Here is a 26,251-nt window from a genome sequence, read left to right on the forward strand (position 1 = left end):
CAGAGAAGCCCACGACCACAATGTAAATAGCAAGTTACTTGGGAACTAACAACCTAAATATTTGAAATTGGCATGGATATGATTATTTAAAAGTTGAAGGTTTGCAGCATTCCTTAAGCACCTTTTCGGCTTTCAACTAACCATTTTCCCCACCATTACAACTTCAGATATCCCACAAGAGAGACAGACACATTCAATCAGGCATCAACCGCCGGTCCACCCCCACAATGTCCCAGTGCCAGTGGATAAACACAAGCATGTTCCGAGGGGCAGGGGAAAGCAGGGCTTAGGTGGAGAAATAGAGAGCACTGTACAGTACCTGAGCAACTGGTTGTAGATAAAGAGCTGGAATTTAGGGTGGAGGTTGGGAAGACAGACACTGAGGGAGGCCCAGTGGTGGGCCGTGAACACAGAGAAGAAGTAGTGGACAGGGGAACAGTGTCTACAACACACAAGCACGCAACAGAAAGAGTCAACAGAGCCACATAATCATGGGTTTGGACCAAAAATACACCCACACACACACACAATGTAAAGAACACAAGACACAGAAGGAAAAGACGAGCAGAGAAAGAAAAAATAAAGTGATGTGAGAAAATGTGTCTTAATTCCCCTCCCAAGGCTTCAGTCTGGTTTAGAAAAGTCTAAACAGGCTGCTGTTTCCAAATTGTTACTTTTAAAAGAATTGATCCACTATTAAAGTCCATTAGTGAACATTTAACCCATCTACATCAAGCTAGCTTTGTCAGTGTCTGATCACAGCTAAATCGGCTAGTACTGATTACAAATCAAACTATTAAAAAGTGCTACAACCTCAGGTTTGATCTAAATAAATTTTTCTTAATTATGTGTAGCACAGGAAAGTGTGTGTCTGTTTGTTGCTACCAAACCAGTACATATTGTGTTAACTTACTGCATATAAATTACCAGTAATGCTTTAGAGATTAGGTGTTTACTGCTATGTTACTGGGTTACTTTAAATGCACAAAATCTGTCATTTTAGCTATATAAAAATTGAAGGAGCAAAATAAATGAGTCTTTGGCCACTAAAGCAAAAATTGCCATTTTGTTAAATCCTAATCTTTCCATCTTGGAACAATATGGACCTAAATCTGACAACTTTGTACAACCTATTATGTGACAATGAACCTTTTAACAAAACAACTAAAAAGGCAACTTGGATGCTGCTAAGATTAGCAGAGAGGTGGTAATTTAATTAACATGGAGAACTATGAAATTCAGTAGGAGATGCAGCCAAACTCATCTTCAATAAAAACAAACATTTGGGTGCATTTTGGATTCAGGGGAAAATAAGCTGGATTTGATTCATTTCATATGTAACATTTGTAAAGTGAAAGGCATTTAGGAGCACATTAAATGTTCAAGCTCACATTATCTACCATCTCCACAGTTATAAGTGCAGCTGCTGACTGAGGCACGTGGCAACTCATCAAACGCTCAACAAATATTACACAAGAAGAACAAAACTGACACTCACGAAGTGTTTCATCTTACACCCATACTGAGATAATGAAGGCTTTAGATTTATGATAGTCAATTGAGCTAATATATCTGAAGACAACTACAGCTCTGATGCAAAAAAAGAGGAGACTTTTATAAAAACTCAAAAGATTCCAGTGATACAAAAACGTTTTTAAGTTTAGATTCAAACAAAAGACAACTATGGCTGGTTTATTCTTTGAAATATTTAAATCAGCATCTGGACTGTGGGCATGATTGCCAATAATAAAGGCAGGGGGAAGAAAAAAGTATGATCATTTTAGATCAACACTAATAACTTGCAAGAAATAAATGGAAAACACTCATTACTGTTAAATCTGCTCAGTGTGCCGCTTATAGAAATTAATACATTAAAAAAATTGACTTTACTAATTATTTGAAGAAAAAGACATATCTGAACTACATCAAATTAACTTTAATGCAGAGATTAATTGCAGCTGTGTTATGGAAAAAGAAAACTGCAGTAATGGTGTGCAAGGAGAACAAGCACATAGGAAATGTAAAGTACTGACACAGTGATCAAATGACATAAAAAGGTATGAATAAATAAATGATAACAGTAAGACTTATAATTCACTTAGAAACCTGACAAAAAGCAACACAGGACCAAATAATTTATAAGTGAAATAAAATCTTTACTTTTCATCCATGTGAGACCGCATTTTCTTGAGCTTCTGCATGATGCTGCTGGTCTCACTTCCAGAGATGGAAAGCGAGGGAGAGGGGCTTCGCATTTCATCTTCAAGCCTCGAGCTGTGTGGGGAGGCTGGTTCAGACTCTGGGAGTTCTGATACGGGAGTCTCCTAAAGAACAGCACACAAACACAGAGAATAACAATTATTGAAGTATTTGTTTCCCCTCTACTGCTTTGAAAGAACAAATCATGCAGGCCATTTGTTGAAGGTAGCTGCAGTATTTACAGGCGGAGTTTGGCCCCCAGCACACTTCAGACGTTCCTTCAGTCTGAGTGTTGAGTTTCTCATCCGTTCAATCTCCTCCTGCTGTTTCAGCAACAACTGCCTTTCTTTTCTTGCTGCTTTGTTGGCTTCCTGGAGACGCTTGATCTCAGCCTGAGAAGGAAAAAAAGAAAGAGCAAAGTGAGAGAAAACGCTGGTTGATTACAAACAGGTAAGATTACAGTATGACCAAAACTTAACAATTACATAATGCAACTCTTATCATCCACCCTCCACCAAGTACCTGTTCCTGCTGTAGTTTAATCAGAAGTCCTCTCTGCTTCTTCCGGATGGGTGGCATTTTATCATCCTCACCCTTGTCTCTTAGCTTCTTTTTCTGGTGCTCCAGCCAGGCTAGCTCCGCTCTGGTCTTCTCCTTGAGAGCTTTCTGGCGAAGATGCAGCAGAGAGCTCTGGTGCTGTAGTCTCACCTCCTCGTCCTTCATGTACTGACGCACCATTTCCATAGTGAACTGAGAAAAGCTGTCCTGTCCACCAGAAAAGGCTATATGGGCATTGTAGGACTGCAAGAAAGGAACAATGAAAAAACAAGAAAAATGCAGGACAACTTTAAAGCATGTCTTAAAATTACAAAAGTTTAAAAGAAAGCAAAGTAGGGGAGAGCAAAGAAAACAAGACAGGGAAAATGATACAAAATAAACAAATTAGGAGTTCAAAACAGAAACATATTTGATATGAAATGACCCCTCACCTTAAAGCTGGTGTGTGACTCTGTCCCTGATCCCAATGCTGCATTATGAATGGCTCCGTCATCTTCTGCTTCCTCGTTGTGACGGGACTTCTTCTCCATGGTTCCACGGCGATGGGCCTCGGACGGAAGCAGAGAGCGGAAAGAGCGCTCCTCTATCTCGTCCTCTGTCATGGATTCTTCAAACTTAAAAGAGTACTCTGTGGCCACCGATGTAGCGTCTGACAGAACAGAAACCAGATTAGTTCAGACAACCTTCAAGTGTTACAGGATGCTTCTCAGTGTGGTACTTTATTTAAACAAAATTTTGCATTTGTAAGAGGCATTTTCATTTTGTTTTAAATTTTGAAGAGATACAGTAACCTCTGTCTATTAAATATACACAGGAAGAAATTTATATTATGAGCTGCTAAACTCAAAGCTTGCTTGCCACGCAGTACCTTTCTCATCCACTACAGAGGGGATGCTTTCACTGCAGAGCGAGCCATTTGCTGCTGATGGAATGTCCTCCTCAATTGAGCTGCTAGCTGCTTCCCTTTCCAGCCTCTCCTTGGCTCTCCCATTACTCTGTTTCCCTGCAGATGCCTCTTTTTTTGTCTGTTCTCTGTGACCAGACAAAACGCGCGATGGGCTGTGGTGGCTGCTACTAGAGGCAGATTCACTGAAGAAGGAGAAAAAGACAAAATCAGTCTCTGTTTTTGCTTTCTGCTCCCTAAACCTAACAGAAAATGGTAAAAGAGAAAAGGCTAATACCTGAGGTTCGGCCTTCTGAAAGACAGTGAGTCAGACTGACTGAGGCTGTGTAATGAAGATAAGGGTTCTTCAGACCTGGTCTTTCGACTTGAAACCTCACTTTAAAAGTTGTAAAAAACAAAACAAAAAAAATTTAGTTCTAAATGTTGTTTATGAAGTTGAATGAGGGTTGAAATGCTCCTTTATAAGTAGTGCTGTATTATAAAAATATTTGTAAACTATTCTGAATCAAATTATAAATACTTAATACATTCACAAGGTCAAACCTTTAAGTTGCAAAACAAATGAGGCAACAAATATTAGGATCAAATTTTAAAAGGTAAGAGAGTGTAGTGCAAAAACTGGGAAAATAATTATGTTCAAACTGTACCTGTCAGAGTCAGCTTTGTCCTCCTGTGATTTTGAGTTCCTGGGTTCTTTCTGCTGATCCATTAGTGCAGAATCAGTGTTTACAGGTGGGATTATCAGAGTTCCTGCTATCTGGGACCGTGCAAGTTCTGTCATCTGAAAGACAACATGATACAAAAGGTCAAATGTTTTATTTGGTGACTCTTTCATTGTTTCTTCAAGTTCTTTTGTCTTGCCACTGACTGTTGCCTTTACTGTAACTCAACAATCAGCTTTTGATTAAAAATTAAGACACAAGTCATTTCCCAGGCAGAGAGGAAGGAAGTTATTATTAACCTCTTTAATGTGTCGGGAAGCATCAGCTGTGTGTCTTACTGCCTCAGCCTGTTGACTCATCATCTTAGAAGTTGATTCCTGGAGGACTTCCAAAGACTGTCTTTGTGATGCTGCCAAGCTTTCCTGCAGATCTATATGAGCCTGGAGCAAAAATCACACAAATCATTACACGAATAATAAAAACAAAATTGTAGTTCCAAAAAAGAAAACCAAACCCCAACACTAATAATGAGAAATGTGTGTACCCTGGCAACTCTCTGCCTATTTTCTTCCAGTTGTAGCTTTGTTTCGAGAGCTTCTCTTTCAGCCTTGATCTTCAGCTCATAAAGTTCACGCTCATGGTGCTGCTGCTTGGCCTGAGGGGGAAATAAAAAAAAAAATAATAATCTGAGTATTTGTAATGACTCTGCATACAACAGTGTATATCAATTAGCATTGGCATGGTTCATTATTGACAAAAAGTCTCAATTTAAATGTCATCTTTACTAAACAAAACAAAACAAAAAACAAAAAACTCACTTCAGTAACATAAGCAAATGTTAGCACACTGTGTTGAAATTTTTACATAAAAACATTATTAAATACCAAGTTATGTGCAAAATATTAAAACATCCCTCAGTTGTAAAGAGCACTGTGGAAGAAGTGTTAACCTTTTTTTATTGTTCAACACCAGTTCAATTTCTAATATCTAAACATTTTTGACTGAGTAATGGCAGAAAGCTTTAAGTCATTACATCCTTATTACCTGGAGACACAAATGTTCGTTTTTTTACCTTGAGCATCTGAGCCAATGATGCACTCTCCTGTTGTGCCACGGACACCCCCATCAGTCTCTCTATGTCCCCCATCTGCTTGATTGACTCTTCGATGGACTCCAGGTAGTGAAGCTCTGCTGTCATTCGCTGCTGCAAGACAGCAGGTGAATACTGAAGCTCACCTAGGAGAAAGACAAGACAATATAAAGTTAGACTTCGGTGGTGTTGATCATATGTGGTGGGGCTAAAAGGACAAAACCATCTAAGTTGTATTAATTTACCTGTGGACCTAGACTCTGCTCCACCATTGTAAATTTGGGTGCTGATGTTTGGATTATTTACACCAAAGGGGCCACTTCTCAGAGGCTCACTGAGAGAATCTGCTCCTGGAGAAGTGGGGTCTGAAGAGCCAGATGGAGAAGCCAATTTAGATCTGTAAAAAAAAAAGAAAAGGAAAAGAGTAATGATTTGTCTGTTATAATGCTTTATACTTTAAAACTGGTGGAAGGATTCCTCTAAAGTAACTGTACCCGTTATTACCAGGTTTATGAAGGTTAGCCCCTATTACTGGTCATATACAAAGAATGATATAAATACAACTAGCAAAGACAAACAACTTCTATTGACAACAGAGAGAATGAGAGAATCCTGTCTGAATGTAAACCTTTACTGTGCAGGGGACACAGATACCACAGAATCCAAAGAATTTGCCACCTGGGCTTTAGAGTATCATTGGGAGGCTCAGATTACACTACTCCAAACATAGATTTAAAGGAACAAAAAACCCCTATTTTCCTTTGGCATAAGGCCGAAGCTGTGGTAAGGCCAAGTGACCCCCCTCTGAGAAAAAAAAAAAAATGTACCCAGTAGGCCGTTGAAACAAAACATCCAGTGTCTTCTGCTCTTAGGTTTAACTGCTGCCTGACTGTGTTGCTTGGCACAAGCTGCACGGATGTTTAAACACTCAAGCCAATGACAGAACACCAAGACACAAGACTGTTCAACTGGCAGCCATCTTTGGGTAGTTTAGTGCATAGATGAGTCTACAGCAGTTTTGTCCAGTCCTGGTCCTGGAGGGCCACTATCCTGCATGTTTTAGTTGTTTTCCTGCTTCTCAGCAAGTGTTCAAGTTCTGCGGAAGCCTGTTAATCACTCAGTTAAAGCAGAGAAAGATCTAAAACATGAAATATAGTGACCCTACAGGACCAGGATTGGACACAACTGGTCTAGATAAATTTAATTGTTGTAATAAATATTTTAAACTACCAGGGAGAAGTACAGAGAAAAATCAGACAAAAGGGTTATTTTTTTGTGGGAATATTTACTATTCAAACACTGTTCAAGAAGAAAAATACTCAGATATACCACGTAGGTTAAATATTTAACATTTACAAAACTCAAACTAGTTCTATCAAGCTGATTTTTTAATGTCGCCTGTGCAGGGTCATTACCTTTGAGGAGAAAGTCCTGATGTTTCCCCTGAAGTGTCATCAGAGCAGCCATTTTTGGCCTGGGTGGGGCTAGAGCTTTTGTCCAATCTTCTCTTTTTGCCGTTTGAAGAGAGTATCTCTGAAGGAGGAGAGCTTCTCTGTTCTTCAACAAGAGTTGTGTCACTCTGGTCTGATGCCGTTCCTACAGACAAGCGGGAAAATTGTTTTAGAAAACAGAACTATAAACTCTAAAATACGATGTTAGAGTTTTAATGATATTAATGTTTAAACCTATTCCCACAAAACACTGATTCTCAATTCAGTCAAACCAGGACTTCATGCAAAGGTAATAAATCTCACCTTTTTTTCTAGCCGAGTGCCTGGAAAGAGGTGAGGACCCAGGCGTTGAACCAGAAGAAAGATGCTGTGAGCGACTAAAAGAATGAAAAGATAGTGAAATTATTGACCCCTGTACTTTTATCATAACAGCTAAAAAATGACTATTTGAGATGAGAAAACAGGTAGAAGAAAGAGTAAGTGGTAAAAGCTACTTTTTAAAACAGATTTTCCATGAAGACATTTGTCAAATACAAATAATTTTACATAAATTACATTTTATTATTCAAGAGTATCAATAAGATTGGTTGTCACGTTAAAAGCTGGGAAAAAATAGTTTACAGTTTTCTTTGCCTTTTTTTTCCAGTGTGACATGAGCGCCACTTAGTGGTCAGTTGTGATATTAGAGAGTTGGTATCTTTTTACCTGGGTGAGTTGGAGCCTCTCTGGTCACTCGTCTTGCTACTATGGGATGAAATAAAGTCATCTTCATAAACTGCTGCACTGCCTGGGCTATTTCCAGAGTGTGAAGAATTGGCAAGGGGAGAATTTTCCTCTGAATTTCTTTCACTCACTAGAGTATAGCATAAAGAAAGGAGAAAAATAAGTGAGCTTTACCTGACAGTGTACAGTAGTTTCATATTAGACTCATTTTCTGTAACTATTGGAGTTAGAATTTTTTAGCATAAAAAGTAATTTACAACTTTCTTACAAAATGATTTATTTTGGTTTTATATATAGGTCTAAAGTAAATTAAGTTTTCAGTCAATGACATCTAAAACAACAAACTGGTATAAGTGAAATTACCTTTAACATGGCCGCGGACATTTTTAGTATAAATGTTGATTACACTTAGTGGGCTTCCTTTGTTCAGCTCTTCCCAGGGTGTTTTGCTGCTGTCACGCGGTGAAAACGGTGAGCACATTGCTGCCTCCCTCTGGAACTCCAGCAGTCTCTGTTTATTTTTTCTTTGACTTGCACAATAGTCCTTTGCCTCCAGGCGATCTGATGGAGGCACATGATTATCAAAGCAGTGACGAGGACTCGCCTCATCCTCAGAAAAACTTCCTTCACTTAGAAGCGGACCCTCACTGATGGAGCCGGCACTCGAATCATGGAGATCAGCCTGACTGTCTTCCTTGTGAGCTTTTGCCCTCAGCGCTGTTTTTTCTTCCTTTTCCAAATCACTGACTATCCTGCTTCTTTCTTGAGTGTAACCATTATAGGCTGGCCCATTTAGATCAACAGAAATTGTTTGCGGATTGGTGAAAGCAGCGCGACTCTTTTCTTTCTTTTCCCTCAGGTCATGCAGATTGCCTGCTCCTGGGAGTGCTGTGCCACTATATGAACTGTGACCTGTAGTTGTTAGAACCGTATGCATCCTAGGAGTCGTGCCATTATGTTTTGTGGCACGAGTAACTGATTCTGTCCAGCACTGATCAAGATCAGAGGTTCTAGGAGCTAAAATAGTATCAACATCCACTGAAGTTGCTGCACCGTAGTTGATCTCCTGTCCAGCAAACTTCTGTGCCTCCCTCTCGATACGATTGGAGAGGGATGTAGCTGTGGCTTTTAAGGCTTCAATTCGGGACATTTTGGTCTGTGGCCTGCTGTAAGGAGCTGTGGCTGGACGTTCACTGTACTTGATGTTACTAGCAGCCACGGCGGCCTCCAGCCTTAGAAGCTGAGATAGGAGATGTTCATTAGAAGGTGGTCGTGTACTGCAGCTGGGACCAGTAGTGGGTTGAACGGAGGGATGCCGATAATCTGGCTGAAGCAAAGAGTTGACTCCTATGTCCAGATCATTCCTGAGAGATGGCAAAAATAAAAATGATTTGGTTTTAAAATGAGAAAAGAAATATGTAAAGGGCTTTTGTTCAATTGCAGTTATAGAAAACATATTTAAATGCATTCAAAATATTTGCAACTGAGGTAAAAAAAAAAAATCACTTTTAAGATCTACAATTTTAAAGAGAATTTGAAGTCTTTGTGGATAATAATTTAAAATCAAATTATGTTTTCAGAAAAAGTCAAACATCTAAAGATCATACATTTTTGAATATTTCCAGTCAGTTATTTGTGTTCTTTAACACATCTAATTTAGGAGAGCTGGCTGAAAATTTGTTGTCCATTTTGTTTGTTTCTGTATGTTAAAAGCTGTTTTTAACACAGGCACTTTCACTGCATCTCTATGAAAACCAAACATCTAAAAACAAGCACATTTTCTGTTTATGTCAGATGCTTTTGGGCTTATTAACAATGATCATAATGAGAAGATAAGAAGAATATGTAGACTTGCAGAGTTTGATTTAAGTGAAAAGAGCTCATTATTCTGGTGAGTGCTTAAGGGAAATACACATTTTTAAGGATGTGAGTACCTGGATAAAGGAGGTGGAGGCAAATCATTTAAAGACTTATCGCTACTCGAGGGACTCTGTGGGACCTCTAGTCGTTTGTTTTCTTTGTCTGATTCTCCTGAAGGCTGGTACAATGGTCTCTGTAAAAATAAATTAAAAATAAACAAGTGTTAACATAAAAAAAACAAATTCAGAATGTTCTCTTCAAATCGGTAAAAAAGTCTAACTGCATGTACTTATTGTAGCTGTTGTATTTAGATATGACGATCATGTTTCATGAATGGACATATTACCATTTGACTGGAAGGTGCAGGACGTCTATGTGTCGCCTCCTCACTGAGCTGAACGTCCTCCTGTAGCAGTTTGGTGTAGGTCTCCTGTAGACGCCTTTGGACAGGGGCCACAAGTGCCTCTGCTGAAGGGGGTCCAGTTTTAGCAACTTCTCTTTGCTTCCTGTAGAGCTCCTGCAGTCTCTGATTTCTTCTTTCTGCTTCGTCCTTCATTGCCCTCTTCTCTTCCGCCTGTCGCCTCTTTCTTTCCTCTTGTTGTCGTGCTATGTACTGTCGAACTGTATCTGCATCATAGTGTCGACTCTTGTGTCCTTTGTTACCAGCGTTGGTGGTATCAGATTGGCGTGCATTTGGGCTGGCACTTCGGCAACCTCTTGAGGAGGTATTTGCAGCTGCAGTAGTTCCCCAAGTAGAGACTGGTGTCCTTGTTCGTGAACCTGAGCCCCCTCTTCCTCTTCTACTAACACTGTCACCTCGAGATCTTTTACGGGCCCTCTCTTCCTTCTCAGCTGCTTCGCAATCCAGCTGAAGGTCATCAAGTATCCCCTGGATGTCTGCTGACAACAGGTCTGTGCTGACTCTCAGCGGAGTCTTGTCCTGAGCTGAAGACACGGGCTTGTATGAGGTTGAGTGGCTAGTAGGTCGCTCTTTAGATCCACTGCGAGGCCTCTCTGTGCTGTTCGGGCGAGAGCTTCTGTTTGGTTCTGAATGCATATCTGAGCGATGATAGGAATCTGGTAAATGTTTTCAGAAAAACAAAATGTTAGTCGTCAAACAGTCATTGGATTTTTTTTCCTCTCAATATTAGAGAAATTGCAAAGAATTTGCACCCAGTTATTTTTACCTAAACACAAGCAAACAATTATATCACTATTTTAAAAAACAAAATAAAATCTGTAATAGATATATTCAAACCATTGAAAAAAAAAAAACTCTGCAGTTGTTTCCACAAAAGACTAGACTAGTAAAAATAAAGCCAAAGCACAAACACAGATAAGACATAAAGAGGCTCAGTGGAGGGTTTGCTACACCAACTTTAATCTAGGCCAAACTGAAGATTCCCATGTACCATCTAATCCAGATATATTTTTTTTAAGTATGCCTGCCGTAAGCCCCACTGAACTTCCCTGACATTACCCACAGTAGATGCTACATGCACTTGGGGCAGTCTTTGGAGATCAATTTGTGCATTATTGTGCATTCAGCCTGAAATGGCAGTCAATCTCGATTTGTTCAGGTCAGTAGTTCCCCATGTGCAGATACAGTCAAGAAACACAGAGGCAGTTTTTTTTATGGTGAGTGAATATCACTGTGGTATAGCTGCAGCAGCTATAGATTATTTATTGATAGTTATTTGGCTGACTTTGTTATCGGACGTCAGATTGTGGGCCACCTTCTGTGATTTTGACGTCACATTATGAACCAATGTGGTTCATAATGTGATGTTTCAGTTTCAGTTTTGTCTGTGCATTTTCATATTAACAGATATATTGCTGGATGGACCTGACTGTTTATGAGAATAAAGGAGGTAAAACCCTGGTTTTGAAAATAACTGTGTGTGTTTGTATGCAACCTTAAAGAAAACACAAAGTAACTGAGTACGCAGCCAATATCTCATGGAAAAAGTTAAGACAGGTGCAAGGCTCGGTGTTTGTATATGTGATGTGATATTTTAATAACTTGGCCCAGTTCAATGCATGACTCTGACCATACTGTACTTTAAAACTGATTATTACCAAGTATTCATGTCTTACCACCAACATCAATAAGTTTTAAAAAATGTTTGGATTTTAGTCCTTAGAGTTCATTAAAATATATCACAGTATCCAACACATTTCCCAATATGTGCATTGTGCAGTTGACAGCAGCATGAAAAACAACATCTTAGAACAAAGACAAAATAAATGAATTTAAAAAATCTCTAATAAAACTTTTTTTTTTTTTGCACTTGACACAAATTGTATCTGTAAGCTGAAAAATCCTGAATCTCGTTTTCTAATTCTACTCAAGTTCCTAACACCCATCTTCTCTATAACTTATTTCTACCACTTCAAAAAGTGCCTCATGACAGAACATCATGTCCTGGTATGTGCAGAGGGGGTAAGAGTTCATGAGCCCCACCTGCTCGGGTCTGTCTACTAGCTGGATGAGAACTGTGCTCCTCTCTGGGAAGCCCGGGACCTGGACCCAGTACCATCTTTACCAACTTCTGACCCTCACGCCACGATGCAGGGCTAATTGCTGGAGAGAGAAAAAGAAAAGTCCATTACCACTAGAGCATAAATTAACTAATTAGTGAAAATAAAGACACACCTGAGAGAATAGTTATATGGAAATTTGAAATGCACTTAATTCAAAATTTATATAACAATAATAATAATAATAATTTTAAAAAGCAGGGCACAGTCGTGTGATTTCCATTTCTCTGAAACTGCTGTGTGGGAGGGCAGCTAAAAAAATAAATAAATATAAAAATCTCCAACAAAGAATCTGCTATGTTAGTGTTTTGCAGACTGACACAGTTTTCCAAGAGGAATGCCCTTTTCACAATAAAACAAATATCTCGTTATAGTTTAACCCAGCTAAATTTTACTTTTTTGCATCCAGTACAATGACTCAGAGCAACAGCAATGTCTTTTTTACATAAAAATATTTAGAGCATGTTTCATAATAAGTGCTTTAGAAGAGTTCCTGGTAAATGAGGCAGAAGCAGTACATCAACAAACTAAGCAGCTGTTTATGCTGAGTGGATGAGCCAAGTGAACCCGACCAAAGATTTCAGAGGACTATTTATAGTACCATGCCAACATGAAACAGAAACCAGTCAGACTTGAGAGACAACCCACAAGTTTCGATGAAGTCCACTAGCCTACTTTGCAAGATAACATTCCTCTACAAACTTGCAAAATATAATAATTACGACCAAATTTATTTTTGATTAAATGAACTGAATTGGTTTAGGCTGACTAAAACTGAATTTTAATCAGACCTGCTTACATTTTCTCCATTTTCCTTACATGACTTTAACTGTAAAAAGGTGCTATATAAATAAATTAAACGGAATTACACAGAAGTCAAAAAGAATCCCAGTAGCATGCCAACAATTTTCTCTCAAGCATTCTAAAGTATTCATTGTTAGGTTTGGAACACAGTTACAAAGAAGTATGACTGCAGAACAGGAGAGTCATTAATTGTGGACACTTAACACAGACAATTAGGTCTGTGGTTTATCCTTAAGAAGAGCTACAGTACATTTATGCCCAATTGCAAACTATGCTAAAAAGCTGTGATCAGGAAACATGACATTAGTTTGACTACAGGTTTATATCCTCCATGTAAAACTGATGTGCATTCCTGTGTAATTGCAGGAAATGGTGACGGCTGCAAAACTGTCAGCCACTAAATCAGAAACTGCAGCAGTTTTATTTTACAGATCAACTGAGTCATCAAGCTGAACCAGATTTTTCCTGCATTACTACCATTTTAATGAGACAAAAGGTAACTGCTCTAATTTTTGAAAGCGTTGATGCCATTTATAATAAATGGAAAAAACATTAAAACACTGCACATGTACAATAAAATGTTTCCTTTTGTTATTTTTGTGTATACGTATTTCTTTTGGTAATAAATTTGTGTGACAAAGCGTTCGTGTTCTTAGCTGTCCTGAACCCTGCTATGGCCGGGTTCCAGCAGTATGCGGCTGCGACTCTCCTGGGTGGGTGTCTGTATGTCACTTGTTGGTTACAAACTGCATGTCTCACATACTGGACATTTCTTCAGGGATTAGAGGCTTAACGTTGAGTCAGTAGTGAGTGCTATCTCTGGTTTATGTGCTGTTGTGTTTAAAAGCCTGTACAGTATATGAAACAAAGCATGGCCAAAGTATTCTAATCTGCTTTTGACAATCGTAGAACTACAATCATTGCAGAAAGTCCATCTCAGATGAGTATGAGATTGAGCTGGCTGTATAATCTGTAACCCCGTTCATTTGCAGCACGGCCATGCTCTGAATCGGGAAGTGTAGGGGTGAGAAGCGCAAAACATCAAGACTAAAGAATGCCTTCTACCCTGATGAGTCAGGGTAGTTAACTCCAAAGGAAACAGTCTCTCTAACCCTGCCCTAACTTATCACACACATTATGTAAGGATTTTTACTCATACTTGAGTAAAAATCTGCACTGCAACTGTATACAAGTGTATAACTGAATATGTCTATTTTTCTTTTTAATATTCTTAATTTGTTAATGTTTTTTATTATTACTCTTTACCATTTAAAGTTTTTCTTTCAGTTTTATTGTGTGTTGTCTAAGAACTGAGCACAACAAAAATGTCCCTGCTTGCATTTAAAACTATGCATCTGAGAATAAACTCTTGTGAATCCTTAAATTAAATCTTGTGTTTGAAGCACTTGAGATCTTTATATAAGATGGTTATACCTGGTTTTGAATTCAGGTCAGAAACAGGAGGGACTCGGTGGACTTTCCTGACAGGTTTGGATGGCCTCTTCTCACCGGACCTTTCTGCTCTTCGTTCTCTTTGCTGCTGATGCTTCGATCTGCTGCTCTCTAAACACAGAGAACAGATGCAGAGAGTAACCAACAGAATAACAGAGCAGATACGTAATATGTTTGTGATTGTTATGGTTTTATCTGATTAATTTTGAAATTTTCTTAAAGTAAGTTATTTACTAAAAAAATCCATGTGGCCTGTGTTCCTTGAAAAAAAGAAGAATCGTGGGTAATCATTAGTGACTTAAAACTGCATATTTGGCATATTTTGTATGTTTTGATCAAAGCCCTGAAACACAGAAACACCCAAACTGGTCCAACCACTGTTCTGTTCCACACAAAAAAAACTTGTGACAAGGAAGAACTCAAAACCAAATCTGTAACGTCTTGACCTTGATAGAGAGTCCAGCAAATACAAATTAGAGAGAAAATAAGCATCTTGATGCATATTTACCAGGAAAATGACGTGACATGTCTCTGTAGATTTCTCTGCTGAAGTTACGGAAGTCCTCCTCATTCCAAACTTTTCCATCGGGGGTCTGGATCTTTGTCTCAGTGCTGTTAAAACCTGTGAATACACAGAAACATGTCAATGCAGCATCCTGTTTCCAACAATACTGCTCAAATCCTTAAAAACCTCTGACACAACACATAACTGTATCTACAGTGAAAAAAGTCTAAAAGTAGAGAAATAGACTTTATTCCAAATACCTTTGTATATAGGTGCAGGAGGTCCAGTTGTCACTTTACGTATCTTAGCTGTGGGCATCGTGTTCACACCAGCAACGTCACTCTCCACAAATGAAGCTATGGGCTTTTCAAGTTGACTCTGCAATTTTTCTCGACCAGCAGCCTCCTCTAGATGTTTCCTCTGCCTTCTAATCCGCGCTTTGAGCTTCTCCAGTTTATCATCAGTCTGATGCCGCTTTAGGTTTTCCAGTCGCTGGGAAGCCGAGCCAGGACTAGTGGAAGGAGTGCTCTCCCCTTGGCGTGATGAGCCTGGAGTGGGAGCTGCGCATGGGCTTGACCCATCCATGCCAAGTGGGGTTTTGTGAACGTTTCCCTCTGTTTTTAGGACGTCCAGGGCTGACTGGTCATTGAGGTAGCGAACCTCAGCGCTCTCCAGGGCAGAGGAATGTGTGCTGTCCAGGTCCCTGTCTGTCTGTCTGTCTCTGGTGTCTCTCTGGTAAACCAGCTGGCTGGGCAGAGGATCTGAGTGAGGCGGAGAGGATGTGTAGGAAGACCCTGGCACAGATTGCAGATTGTAGGCCTCCAGCTGAGAGAAGGGATGTGAAGGAGGGGTGGCCTCTCTGGACATAAACCTGATTACATGGGATCAGGATGAGGAAAAAGATTTACTCTTAATTTACTGCTCAGTAAATTTACAAACAAACACTTTTAATCTAATATAACAATTTTCCCAATAACCTAATTGAAGAAGAAAACATTACATTTGGCTCTAAAGAACAACATCAAAAAGCTATTTGAATTTAGTGGAATAAAGAGCATTTATATCTAAATATTTAACCACAAACAAACATTTCTCACATCTTATTCAGGTTTTAGAATAACTAATCAAAAATGATCAGATCCTAACAATGACACTGTGCAATCTAGCTATATTAGAGGTAAACTAATTCATAGTTTAGGCAAATTAATTAGCATATTTGTCCTATTCCATTTTCAACCTGCATTCACCTAAGAGGCCTTTTACTACAATTCAGAATGTATTTCCAGTAAATCTTTGTTTACACACTTTCAGTCTGACACAAGCCAAAAAACAAACATGTTTTAGCTACTATAATGATATAACCTCTTCTTTGTTGTCATGGTAGCTTATTTCTTTGTCATATATTTGTTTGATACTCACAGTGATATGCAGTTATGAGTTTCAGTTTCTCTTTGTCTGCAGCACAACAAACCACTGACACTGTGTAAGACATTCAGACTCCTCACAGTATGTAAACCTGCTTGTACAGTCTGAATTTCTTATCTTCCACTGTAGCCAAGCAACCAGCAAAACTTCTTGCATAGCTGCTTTTGTAGTCCACTTTCCTTTCAGCCACAAAACTTAAAAATAGTCTTATTAAAGACAACTTTCTTCTAAACCCATGTGCAACATGAGGTTTTTGGCTACAATTTGACATTATTATCACAACTGACTGAACATATTTGACACCTAACAGGTTTTTATGCTTGAAAATTTGGCTATCAAATTTTAATAGTGGTAACAGATTAGCTCATGCTAACCCGCTGTGCAACACACATATATTAACTTCATTTTGAATGCTGCAGTAAAAGCCTGAGCAGCAGTGCTACAACAGAAAGTTTGATGGTGTGGATACAACCATGGAGGCATGACAGAACTGTTCAGAAATGCAAACATCATGAGGTTCAAGTGAAGCAAAGCTGAGCCAGCAAAAATCCCCCACTGAACAACTTCTTACCCACATACAGCAAAGCCCACACAGAGGTAGGACTAATAAAGGTTTGGGAATATATTTCTGTGCAGTAGGTGTACCTGTACGAGGCCAGCGGTTCCCTGAACTCCACGCTGCTGTTCTTCCGTACATTGCTGTCCTGAGTGGTATTTCTCAAAGGGCTGCGGGAGCTGCTTTTTGCTGGACTCTGTTGATTTCCACCCGTGGATTTTGAAGATCCTTCAACAACGTCAATTTGCCCATCTGTAATGGAAAATATATTATTATAATCCTAATAAAGCAGTCAAACTTACCCTGATGGTTTACTGAACAGAACAATAATCAGACATTTATGATAACTGAATATTTAATGATGTAATTTATGGAGTTTAGGTTTATATTTTGAAATAAGTCACCTTTGTTGCGGACTGTTCTTAAAGATTTCTTCTTGGGGGGCTCAGAGACAAAGTCTAGGAAAACCCCAGTTCCTGGGGTGGCCTCTAAACGGTTTTCTATGTGTCGCAGCTGTAAAATGTATGAAATAAAAGGCAAATATTAAAGACTGTATTTCTCTACCTCTATAAAATGCAAACAGTTTCAGAAAAAAAATAGTTGAGAAAACAAAATAATTCTGCAAAATCATTTTTCGGTTTACTTACAGCAGCTTTTGACTGAGCAAAACCTTTCCATGCAGTTGTCAGTTCTTTGAAATAAAAAATCAAAAATCTGATTTTAATTCAGCAAAGATACTTTGGCTCTGAAAACATTGAATTCATATTATATTTAGAGTAATTTTTTTCCTCTTAAAAATTAAGCAATTTGAAGGTTATTGAACACCAAAAACTGAAATGCAATCTACACACCTGTGCCAAAATTGTGATCAGGAAACAACTGAGCCGTGCTTTTAGGAGATGCTTCAGTCCTCCTGCTGCTCCTCATCTCTCCCATTCACCTGCAGCCCAAGTTAGAAAAATTAAATAAAAACGTATGTTAACTGGAAGAAGGATATTAAATGGGATGTAAATTGAAAATAATTAATGACATCTAGAAGACAAAACAAAAATGCAACAAGGATTTTTAGGTTTAAGGAAAAACAATCTTCAGAAATAGATGTTGAGCTTCAACTTTAATCAGTGCCTGATGTACTCAAAAAGATATTTTGATTCTCATTCGAGGAACTTTCTCGATTCAAAATAAATTACTGAGTTACTGTGAGGTACAGCATACAGCATTGTTAACTCTTGACTAAACAAATAAAACCAACATACCAACAAAGTAAAATTGCGCCATTCGATAATGTTGCTACACTCCTCTGAGGGGACCACATTTCACACATCAGCAAAGTTGAGTTTACTAAAAGCAGCTTTTACTCTGGCATCACATGACTGGGCCAACATTAGTACTAGTCATCAGAAAAGCTATCTAACTTTATTGTTCTCATAACAAAACCTCTCACCTTTTAAAATTATTAGTATTATTGGTAATAATATTTTTGCACAGTGTCTTATTTTTGTTATTTTCAAGAATCTCAAAGATAGTACATCCAAACAATCTAAGAGAAACAGATAAAAACAACTAAAATGATTCAGTCTTAAAAATATATTTAAAATTTTTTAACTCATAAGCAAACTTAAGTAATCTGAGTGCCTTGGACTTACTTCAGCTAACAATGGACTTCCTTCAGTTAAAATGCTGTCTGAAAAGTGCATACGCTAGCATTATTTAACACTTCTCTGTTACAAATGAAGTCACATTTGTGACATTTAAAGACAAAGATACAATCAGTTCTCTAAAGCTTATACGATTATTTATCGTTCATTGCTCAAGTGTTTTCAAATGCCAGGTTTGATCCAATTAATACAACACAGGAGTTTCTTTCAAAAACATTTTTTTATATAAATAAAGCAAACGATTGTTGTCAAGTGTAGAAACGAAAGAAGACTGGACTTTTAAAAAATATCATCTGAGAGGCAAAATAAGGTACCAAGGCACATAAGGGGGAAAAATACTATCTTCAGTACTGATTAGGTAACTAAAACCTTTTTAACGTGTGCTCTGCTGTACATTAGGTCAGACAGTTTATCACTTTTAAAAAGGTGTGACTTTGGACATCTATTGGTTAATTTGACATAGGTTCAAGCTGATCAGAAGAACAAGAAATGCTAAATTAGTTCAATTAAAACTAAATAACAAACTTTCTTCTTCTTGCACCTAGTTATTCTTCCCATGTTTAAGCTAAATGAACACAACTCTAAGAGGCTTCGAACTGTCTGACAATATAAAAGTGTACAAGTGCAAATAAACACTACTGTTCAGTAAGCATAGGCATCATATAAAGTTTTATTTAAAGCTGATTTTATTTACCTTTGCTGTTTTACTCAATCACTCCGCTGAGAGACATTTAAGACTCGAAGGAGCGTTTCATGTCACAACACATATACTGTCCAGTCTGACAGAAATGCAGCCTTTTGGTTAACAAGCTGAAGTCACTTGACAGTAGTTCTGTGCTGCCACATCTGGATAGAAAAAAAAAACACAAATGTCCCTACAACTAGTAGATTAACTGGTTCCAAAAAGAAGAGGAGGAAATGGTAGGTTTCTTACCGGGAATCACTCTAACGCAATGGTAATAAATAGTCGTAATACTCTGGATTCCGGGCATTACTCGGCTCATTCAAAAAGACGAACCAGCTAGCAAAAGCAGTTTCGTAAATTATTATTTCACCTGGTTAAACCTATGGCAACCATTCGTTGGCTTCCAATACAGCCGCTGTGTGTTTAAAAGTGTGAGTGCAAATAAAAGTTGTGAGAGCAGCTGACTTCTGATTTATGATGGCACGTAATTCCAGGAAATAGTCGGAGCCGCTGCCAACTCGGTAGTTGTTGCAAACGCTAGATGGCAGAAAAAATAACGAACTTAGCTTAGCAACTATTTGACAAGACATAAAAACCCGTACCTCTAGCGAAACGATCCGGTATGATCAAGTGTCCACATCTACGCTGATGTCCTCAGGATGAGGAGAAACTCACAACTTCTCTGGACCTCTGCTTCACTTTTGTTGAGTGGTCTGTTTGCTAACGTTAGCGTTAGCCGGCTAAGCTTAGCTAACCAATGGTAGCCAGGAGGGATACAGCAACTAAACTACCAACTTTTTCCAGCGAAATGAATCCATTGTTTCCGCTTTTTGTTCAGGAACCAAGAAATCCAGGTTAGCTGTAGGAACTCCTCTAGGAATTGCTCCCACCCGCCTCTCCGAAGTCCCCTTTCTTCCCGGGTTACTATGTTGATGTTTGTGAACGGAGAGTATCCAAGACGGGTAGGTAACTGAAACTGAAATATCGCGATACTTGGTCACGTGACGCGCCGAAACGCCCCATGTAGGTCCTACCTTTCCGTCAGGATTGAAAACTGAATCTACAGAAATTCATAATTAATTTGGTAATAATCCAGGTTAAATTTCACACACATAAATGTGAATTTTTAAAGAAAATGCCTAAACAAACAAATCTGGAGGGATTTATAATTAATTTGATAATGATCCAAGCCAAATTTCACATAAATTCTTAGAGAAAATCCTAACTTTTCTTTTTTGTCTTGTTTTGTTTTTAATATAAGTAAAGCATATTTGCACTTTATTTGATTCTCCACCAATTTAACTAACTTGTGTTCGTGTGTCCTTTGTGGCTGCTTTAATGCTGTATGTTGACTTGCAGTACTGTATTTGTATTAACTATTTTCCAAATAAAGTTTTCAGGGGGGGAAATCATATAAGTAGATGATGATACATAAATACTGCAAATAAACTAAAAAAAAAAATCAAATTTCATTTGACTCTATTGTTATTTTTAGTCACAGTTTAAATGTGAAGCTGACATTTTACTGTAAACAGAGCACTGCAACGGTTGTTGCAATAAAAGGAGATTTGCAACTCATGGGTTTTAGCAGAAACCTATTTTATGGTTACTTGCCTACTTGTTAGTTTAAGTTAAAGATCCTTTTCAGTATCCTATAGAAATGCAAGAATTATGTCCCCAGATTTATGTGGACCTACAGTGAGCTCATTAAGGATGAATTTGTGTTTGCTGCCCCCTTGTGGTCTGAATGAGTATCACATAAAATACTACAATTATGTGCCCACTCACGCAGCGCTGCTATACTTAAATTATTATATACTTAAATCACCACCATAGCCCACTCACTCCATATCAAGTCATTTTTTAAATAATTTTTTTATTTAGTGTTGCAGACTTAAGCATTTAGCTGTAATTTGTTTCAGTGGGAACACACAGTATGTCCACCCTGTGAAGTGGGTGACATAGTTTGATGGCAGTATGTGCGCTCAGTGTTCACAGGTGAGTCATAAATATCTGAACCGCAGTGCAGCAGCCTCTTCTGAAGGCTGGACTCCTGTTTCCAGCTCATGGCTGCTTGTTAAACCGAGCAGAAGGCAACAAGTAGGTGAGTTTTAAAGTGAAACTGCGCGCATGCTCCCCCACCTCCCCCCAAATTTATCTGGCTTTTAATCTGAAACCAAAGTTGGTGTCTTTTGCAAATGAAACCATGTCCCAGCTGCCAGCTCGTTGTGCGTTTGGTGTGATTCCTCCTGTAGATAACCTGGTATAACCCCTCACACACTCCTCCCATCCCTCTCCGAGGACTGATAGGGGGTGGGGGGATAGTACGGCGGACGTGGTCGCATCTACCGGCTCATTTTCATTTTCTGTGGGAAGAAGATCGAAATGGAAGGGAGTTCTTTGTTTTTAGGTAAGAAATGCATGCGTTTTATTGCTAAACATGTCTTGGTTGCAGTTTTGTGACTATAACAAAAGCTATTTCTATATCTTGTCCCTGCAGCCAGATTAGTAGGGCTTTTAGTCTTTTAAGGAACTGATATATTCTCTTTTGCAAAAAAGAAAAAAAAAATCTGTTTTAACCAAATCTTCATATCCAGAGTGATAGAACAGGTGTCACTGTGTAACCAGGGGATTAATCTGGCTCTGCTAGTTATTAAGCGGACTCAATTTTCCAGTTTGGGGAAAGAAATTACTCAATTCAAGCCTTAGAGCCCAGGAAAGGCTGACATGACTAATCTAATGAGAGAGGTAATTAAAAGAAGAAGAAGAAGAGAAAATCAAGACTTCATTTACTGCAGGAAAAAAAAGAAAAGAAGAAGGTCTAACAAGTTATTGATGACGGTTTAGATTGCTTTTATTAATTAATCAGCGTTTAATTTATGGCTTCTTGTCTTTTTCTTTTAATCAAAACCCGTCTATCAATTTTCTCAAGTCTGACATTAAAGGAAGAGGCAGCTGGAATGATCAGTGTTTGGTTTCGACTGCTGCTGGAGGCAAACACTGACTTCATCACTTCACTCCTCTTCTTTTCTTCTCGAGGAGCTTTAAAATTGTTGTCCTTCATCAGTGTCTGCTCAAAAGCTTTTGCTAGAATTAATAAAGTCATTTTTTTAAAAAGCAAAGCAATGAGAGAAAATTAACTTTGCCTGGGATTGATTCCCCTTTCTCTGGACTGTCTTGTTAATTATTAAATCATACGAACACTTGCCACTTCTCACCCCCCAGTCTTTTTATTTCCCGTTTTATTAATTGTTTCTTGTTGAGTTCCCTGATTGGCCGGGGTAAATAACACCAGTCTCCATGGCAGGGGTGTAAATTGGTTTTCGTGGTGTATAAATTAGTGCTTCTGTTCTGCAGAAACTGAACTTAACTAAACCTCTTGAACTGTTTCTCGACTGCAGCAACAAGCTTTATGTCTGTCTGACCATCTGTTGCAGTCAGACTAAGGCTCTGCTTGATTTGTCTTTTAACAGAACAATGATTGAAACATGTGTTTGTTATGGTATTATTGTTGTTGTTCTGTGTGTTTTATGCTGACATCATTAGCAAGTCTGTTTGAAAAGTTAAGGCTGTCCACAATCTGGAGGATTGAAAAAATTTCAGTTAATTAGACCACCTTAGTGTGAGGTCTTATAGAGTTTCAAAGGTGTGATAAATCAGCCTTTTCACACAGGTCTGAGACAGTTTGTTCATTTGCAAAAAGAACTGCTTTAAATGCAAATAAGTTATGAAACTGTGGCATCAGGTTCTGTTTTCAGGCAGTCTTTGGTCTAAAGCAGCGCCTGTCTGCCTTTGGGACACATCTGGCTTGAGAGCTCATTCCATTTAGCATGCAAAGTATTAATATTAATAAGTTAAACATAATTCAGTAATCAGTTTGGTCGATCACAGAAGGTAATCAGAGCCGACTCGGACACACAGCAGGAAAATCCACTCCTGGGCCCTCCTGGTTCTTCTGGTTGTTTAGCTCTGTAGGATGTAAGAAGCTGTGAGAAACTAGAGTCCTGTGTTCAAATCCAGTGTTGTTCGGGCTCATTTTACATCTGATCTTAGTTTACTGCAAATATGACGTTTTCTGTGAGGTTGTTTTGCACTTGGAGCAGATGGTAGCTGCTGATGTTAACTGTTAAAACATTTTTTCTGTGCTTGTGTTCAATATGTCTGACTTCAAGTAAAAGTAACTTAAATTTAAGAATTTACTGCTTTTCCTTCAGGTTTTAATTTTGTCTAACTCAAAATCTATTCAATTTATTTCATTATGATAACTAACATTGATCATACTTTTAACAATTTGTACTAATTACAATTTACACTTGTGGGGGGCAGGAACTCATCCCCCTTTTATCTTTGGTTAAAGTTTGCAAACGTTGGAATTAGGTCAATTAAAATAAAGACATAATGATCACCAACCACCATTAGCACTATTTTTATTTAAATACAGAATTACAACACGCTTTATCTCTCGTGACAATTGTGGCAAGGAAAATAAAAATAGTAGCAATCATTTTTTTCTTGAAATTATCTCATGACCCTAAACTTGATGTTCTTAGACCCACACTGGGGTCCTGACCCCAACTTTGGGAACCACTGGCCTAAAATGTTCGAAAAGTAAATCAGAATGGCAAATGTCATTTATTTATGGGAACAAAAAAGTTAATAAAAATTACAAACCCATCATATTTGTGAGAAAAATGGCTGATAAAGTCTCTCACTTGCACTGTCCGATTAGAAAAGATCTGGACTTTGGACACATTTTGTTACTGACTCCTGGTCTCATTCCTGATGAGTAGAAACCAGCTTGTTTAGCTGAACATTGATAAGTTTTTTGGTGGTATATTTTTACTGGTGCTGCTTTTTTCTGTGCTTCAGCCTTGCAGTAGGTCGACTTGTCAGTCAAATAAAACAAAGGAGCCTTTTAGTAGCCATTTTTTTCTGTACAAAACGCTGTATTAAGTCAATCAACTAACAGATCCATTCATTTTTTTTTATTCAGCTTTGGTAGATGTTTGCAGTTTTCTGAATGAAAACTAAAGGATAAACTGATGTCTGAGCCTATGAAAAATGTATTTGCGCTCATGATAAACTTGCAAAATCTTCGCTGCTAAACATGTCATTCTGCTCTTGACTCTTGTTTGGTGTTCTTTATTGAACTGGATGATTGAAGTCTGAAGAAACAAGGCATGTTGGCAATTTAGGGTTGAGATCAGATCATTCCTTCATCTCTTTTCCCAGATTTTGGAGGTAGCTTCTGATAAACACCACACTGTGGGGTCAAGCATTGTCATATTGGAGGATAGACTTCGGTTTCAGACTGTGGACATATGCATTGCCACTAGTTGCTCACATGTGCTGACAATCAAGCATCTGGACTGTCAGCACCTGGGGTACCTTAAACCTGAAACAAGAGTCACAGGAAAAAACCCTTTTTGGCATTGGCAAGATTTGGCAAGTTTTTCACAGCGCAACCCACAAATTCATCTCTGCTGCTCAACCCACAAATGCATTTTCCGAACAAATGTGCTACCATTAAAGGGAACTAAAGTGGCTTTCCAATGGAATACAATTTATTGCCAAGAAACATTGTTACAGCAAAGAAATATTCAACCAAACACAAATATCCTTACTTTTTGTGCTGTTTATATTGCACTTTGCACTTAAATTTCTTTAAGCTCTCCTCCAACATACAGTGAGTAGTCAACAAGCAGCCCTTACAGAAACAGACTTTCTAATATATAACACAGTTATTGTCTCTTTGGTTTCTATATGTGCACATGAACAGAGCAACCAATACATTTATATGACTTGGAATAGCAATTGTAGAAAATAAAACTTGAGATGGAAGGCATTTTTTCCTACTCATCTGCAGAAAATTAATGAGCAGGAAAACAAAACGAGCCACTCCTTTAAGCGAAGTGCTTGCTACGAGTTGTAAAATATGATTAATGTGAAATTGTATTGGCAACCATCTCACAGCTGAATGGTGCATTAACTTGCAGCGTAAGTGTAGCAGGAATACTAGGTTTACTCAAAATCACAACCTGGCAATTTAATGGTATATTGTCAATAAACTCCTGAAGCGTCTAAATGTCATTTAAACTTTATTAAAAACTGACACAAATGGTAATGAGTACACCAATAAATTTCTTTAGGAATTTTTTTGACTCACATTTAAAAAACAATGAAAATAACTGATTTTCATTTGTTTCACTCAGCTTGTTGGATATATTTTCACTTGGGCTAATATCCTATCTTTCATAATTCATATTTTTCAAAGATAATCATATTTTAAATTACCACATAGGGAAATGCATCACCCTCTAGCTAGTCCCCCATGAGGGTCTTCAGCTTTTAATGATTAAACCATGACTCTCTCAAGCTTGTATTAGAAATATTGATCATTACTGATGCAGTGTTGTTACTTGTGTCATGGTAAATATGCTGAATTTAAAGCTGAACAAATTGGAGAAAAAAGCAAAGAATTTTTAAAAAAGCAATATGCAATTTTAGTTTTTCCATCAAATGCATCAAAAATATAATTACAATAAATGTTACATCTTATTTCTCATTCGTCCTAATTTGGTCTAGCTGAGATCTAAAACTTGCTGTTCCTCTAAGAGAAACAAAGGAATATTCTGTAAAATTATAAGTGAAATAAACTCACAAAACCTGTTACCGTACATTCACTGTCAAATGCTTTGATCTATTCAAACTCATGGTCGTTCGCTGTTATGGCACAATACTTACATAATGACAGCATGAAATTTTAATGAACCCTGAAGGAACATGAGGTTGCTGCTGCTGCTGCACAATAATATTACAGTGGTGGAAAACAGCAAAGAACCATGAAATGAAAATATGATGACAGTAACTGGATGTATTAAATAAATGGAGAGTTCACGGTGCACACAAGGAACAATGAGTGTCAAATACAGACATCTAAATAAAAGTGATGCTGCAGTGTGCAGCATTTATGCTAAACTCACTGAATGACAGCAAACAAACATAAAGACGTTTTAAAATTTCATGAAAATAACATCTGAATTATCTCCTGCTGCCAAACAGGCGAAGGCGGACAAACATGTTTTTGTTTGTGTGTCAGTCTGTTACCAACCACTGCACAAAGTTAAATGAAATTTTCAGAAAATAATCATTGTATATTCCTCTACAACTAATTAATT

General features: G+C 38.1%; 1 protein-coding gene across 4 annotated transcripts in view; it reads right to left on the minus strand.

Moving 5' to 3' along the window:
- cep350 (centrosomal protein 350) overlaps positions 1 to 20,023 on the minus strand; it is a 31,165-nt gene extending 11,142 nt beyond the window's left edge. The window contains exons 1-27 of one of the 4 annotated variants that reach the window (XM_017407197.3): positions 19,676 to 20,023; positions 17,582 to 17,670; positions 17,378 to 17,421; positions 17,135 to 17,243; positions 16,820 to 16,982; positions 15,010 to 15,608; positions 14,753 to 14,866; positions 14,227 to 14,355; positions 11,912 to 12,031; positions 9,794 to 10,524; positions 9,522 to 9,640; positions 7,951 to 8,951; positions 7,570 to 7,717; positions 7,168 to 7,241; positions 6,829 to 7,009; positions 5,659 to 5,810; positions 5,396 to 5,559; positions 4,868 to 4,978; positions 4,623 to 4,763; positions 4,309 to 4,442; positions 3,939 to 4,037; positions 3,626 to 3,846; positions 3,189 to 3,406; positions 2,722 to 3,000; positions 2,442 to 2,591; positions 2,161 to 2,324; positions 320 to 442 (exon numbers count right to left, since the gene is read on the minus strand). In XM_017407197.3, coding sequence (XP_017262686.1) covers positions 320 to 442; positions 2,161 to 2,324; positions 2,442 to 2,591; positions 2,722 to 3,000; positions 3,189 to 3,406; positions 3,626 to 3,846; positions 3,939 to 4,037; positions 4,309 to 4,442; positions 4,623 to 4,763; positions 4,868 to 4,978; positions 5,396 to 5,559; positions 5,659 to 5,810; positions 6,829 to 7,009; positions 7,168 to 7,241; positions 7,570 to 7,717; positions 7,951 to 8,951; positions 9,522 to 9,640; positions 9,794 to 10,524; positions 11,912 to 12,031; positions 14,227 to 14,355; positions 14,753 to 14,866; positions 15,010 to 15,608; positions 16,820 to 16,982; positions 17,135 to 17,243; positions 17,378 to 17,421; positions 17,582 to 17,666 — 5,573 coding nt within the window. In that variant the 5' untranslated portion in view covers positions 17,667 to 17,670; positions 19,676 to 20,023. Of the gene's footprint in view, positions 1 to 319; positions 443 to 2,160; positions 2,325 to 2,441; positions 2,592 to 2,721; positions 3,001 to 3,188; positions 3,407 to 3,625; positions 3,847 to 3,938; positions 4,038 to 4,308; positions 4,443 to 4,622; positions 4,764 to 4,867; positions 4,979 to 5,395; positions 5,560 to 5,658; positions 5,811 to 6,828; positions 7,010 to 7,167; positions 7,242 to 7,569; positions 7,718 to 7,950; positions 8,952 to 9,521; positions 9,641 to 9,793; positions 10,525 to 11,911; positions 12,032 to 14,226; positions 14,356 to 14,752; positions 14,867 to 15,009; positions 15,621 to 16,819; positions 16,983 to 17,134; positions 17,244 to 17,377; positions 17,422 to 17,581; positions 17,671 to 19,082; positions 19,217 to 19,675 lie in introns of those variants that run through there. The other 3 variants (XM_017407196.3, XM_025004023.2, XM_017407198.3) reach the window with 3 other exon arrangements.
- Between the last annotated feature and the right edge of the window lie 6,228 nt (positions 20,024 to 26,251).

This window comes from Kryptolebias marmoratus, linkage group LG24 (assembly GCF_001649575.2).
Source record: "Kryptolebias marmoratus isolate JLee-2015 linkage group LG24, ASM164957v2, whole genome shotgun sequence".
Taxonomy (NCBI): Eukaryota; Metazoa; Chordata; class Actinopteri; order Cyprinodontiformes; family Rivulidae; genus Kryptolebias; species Kryptolebias marmoratus.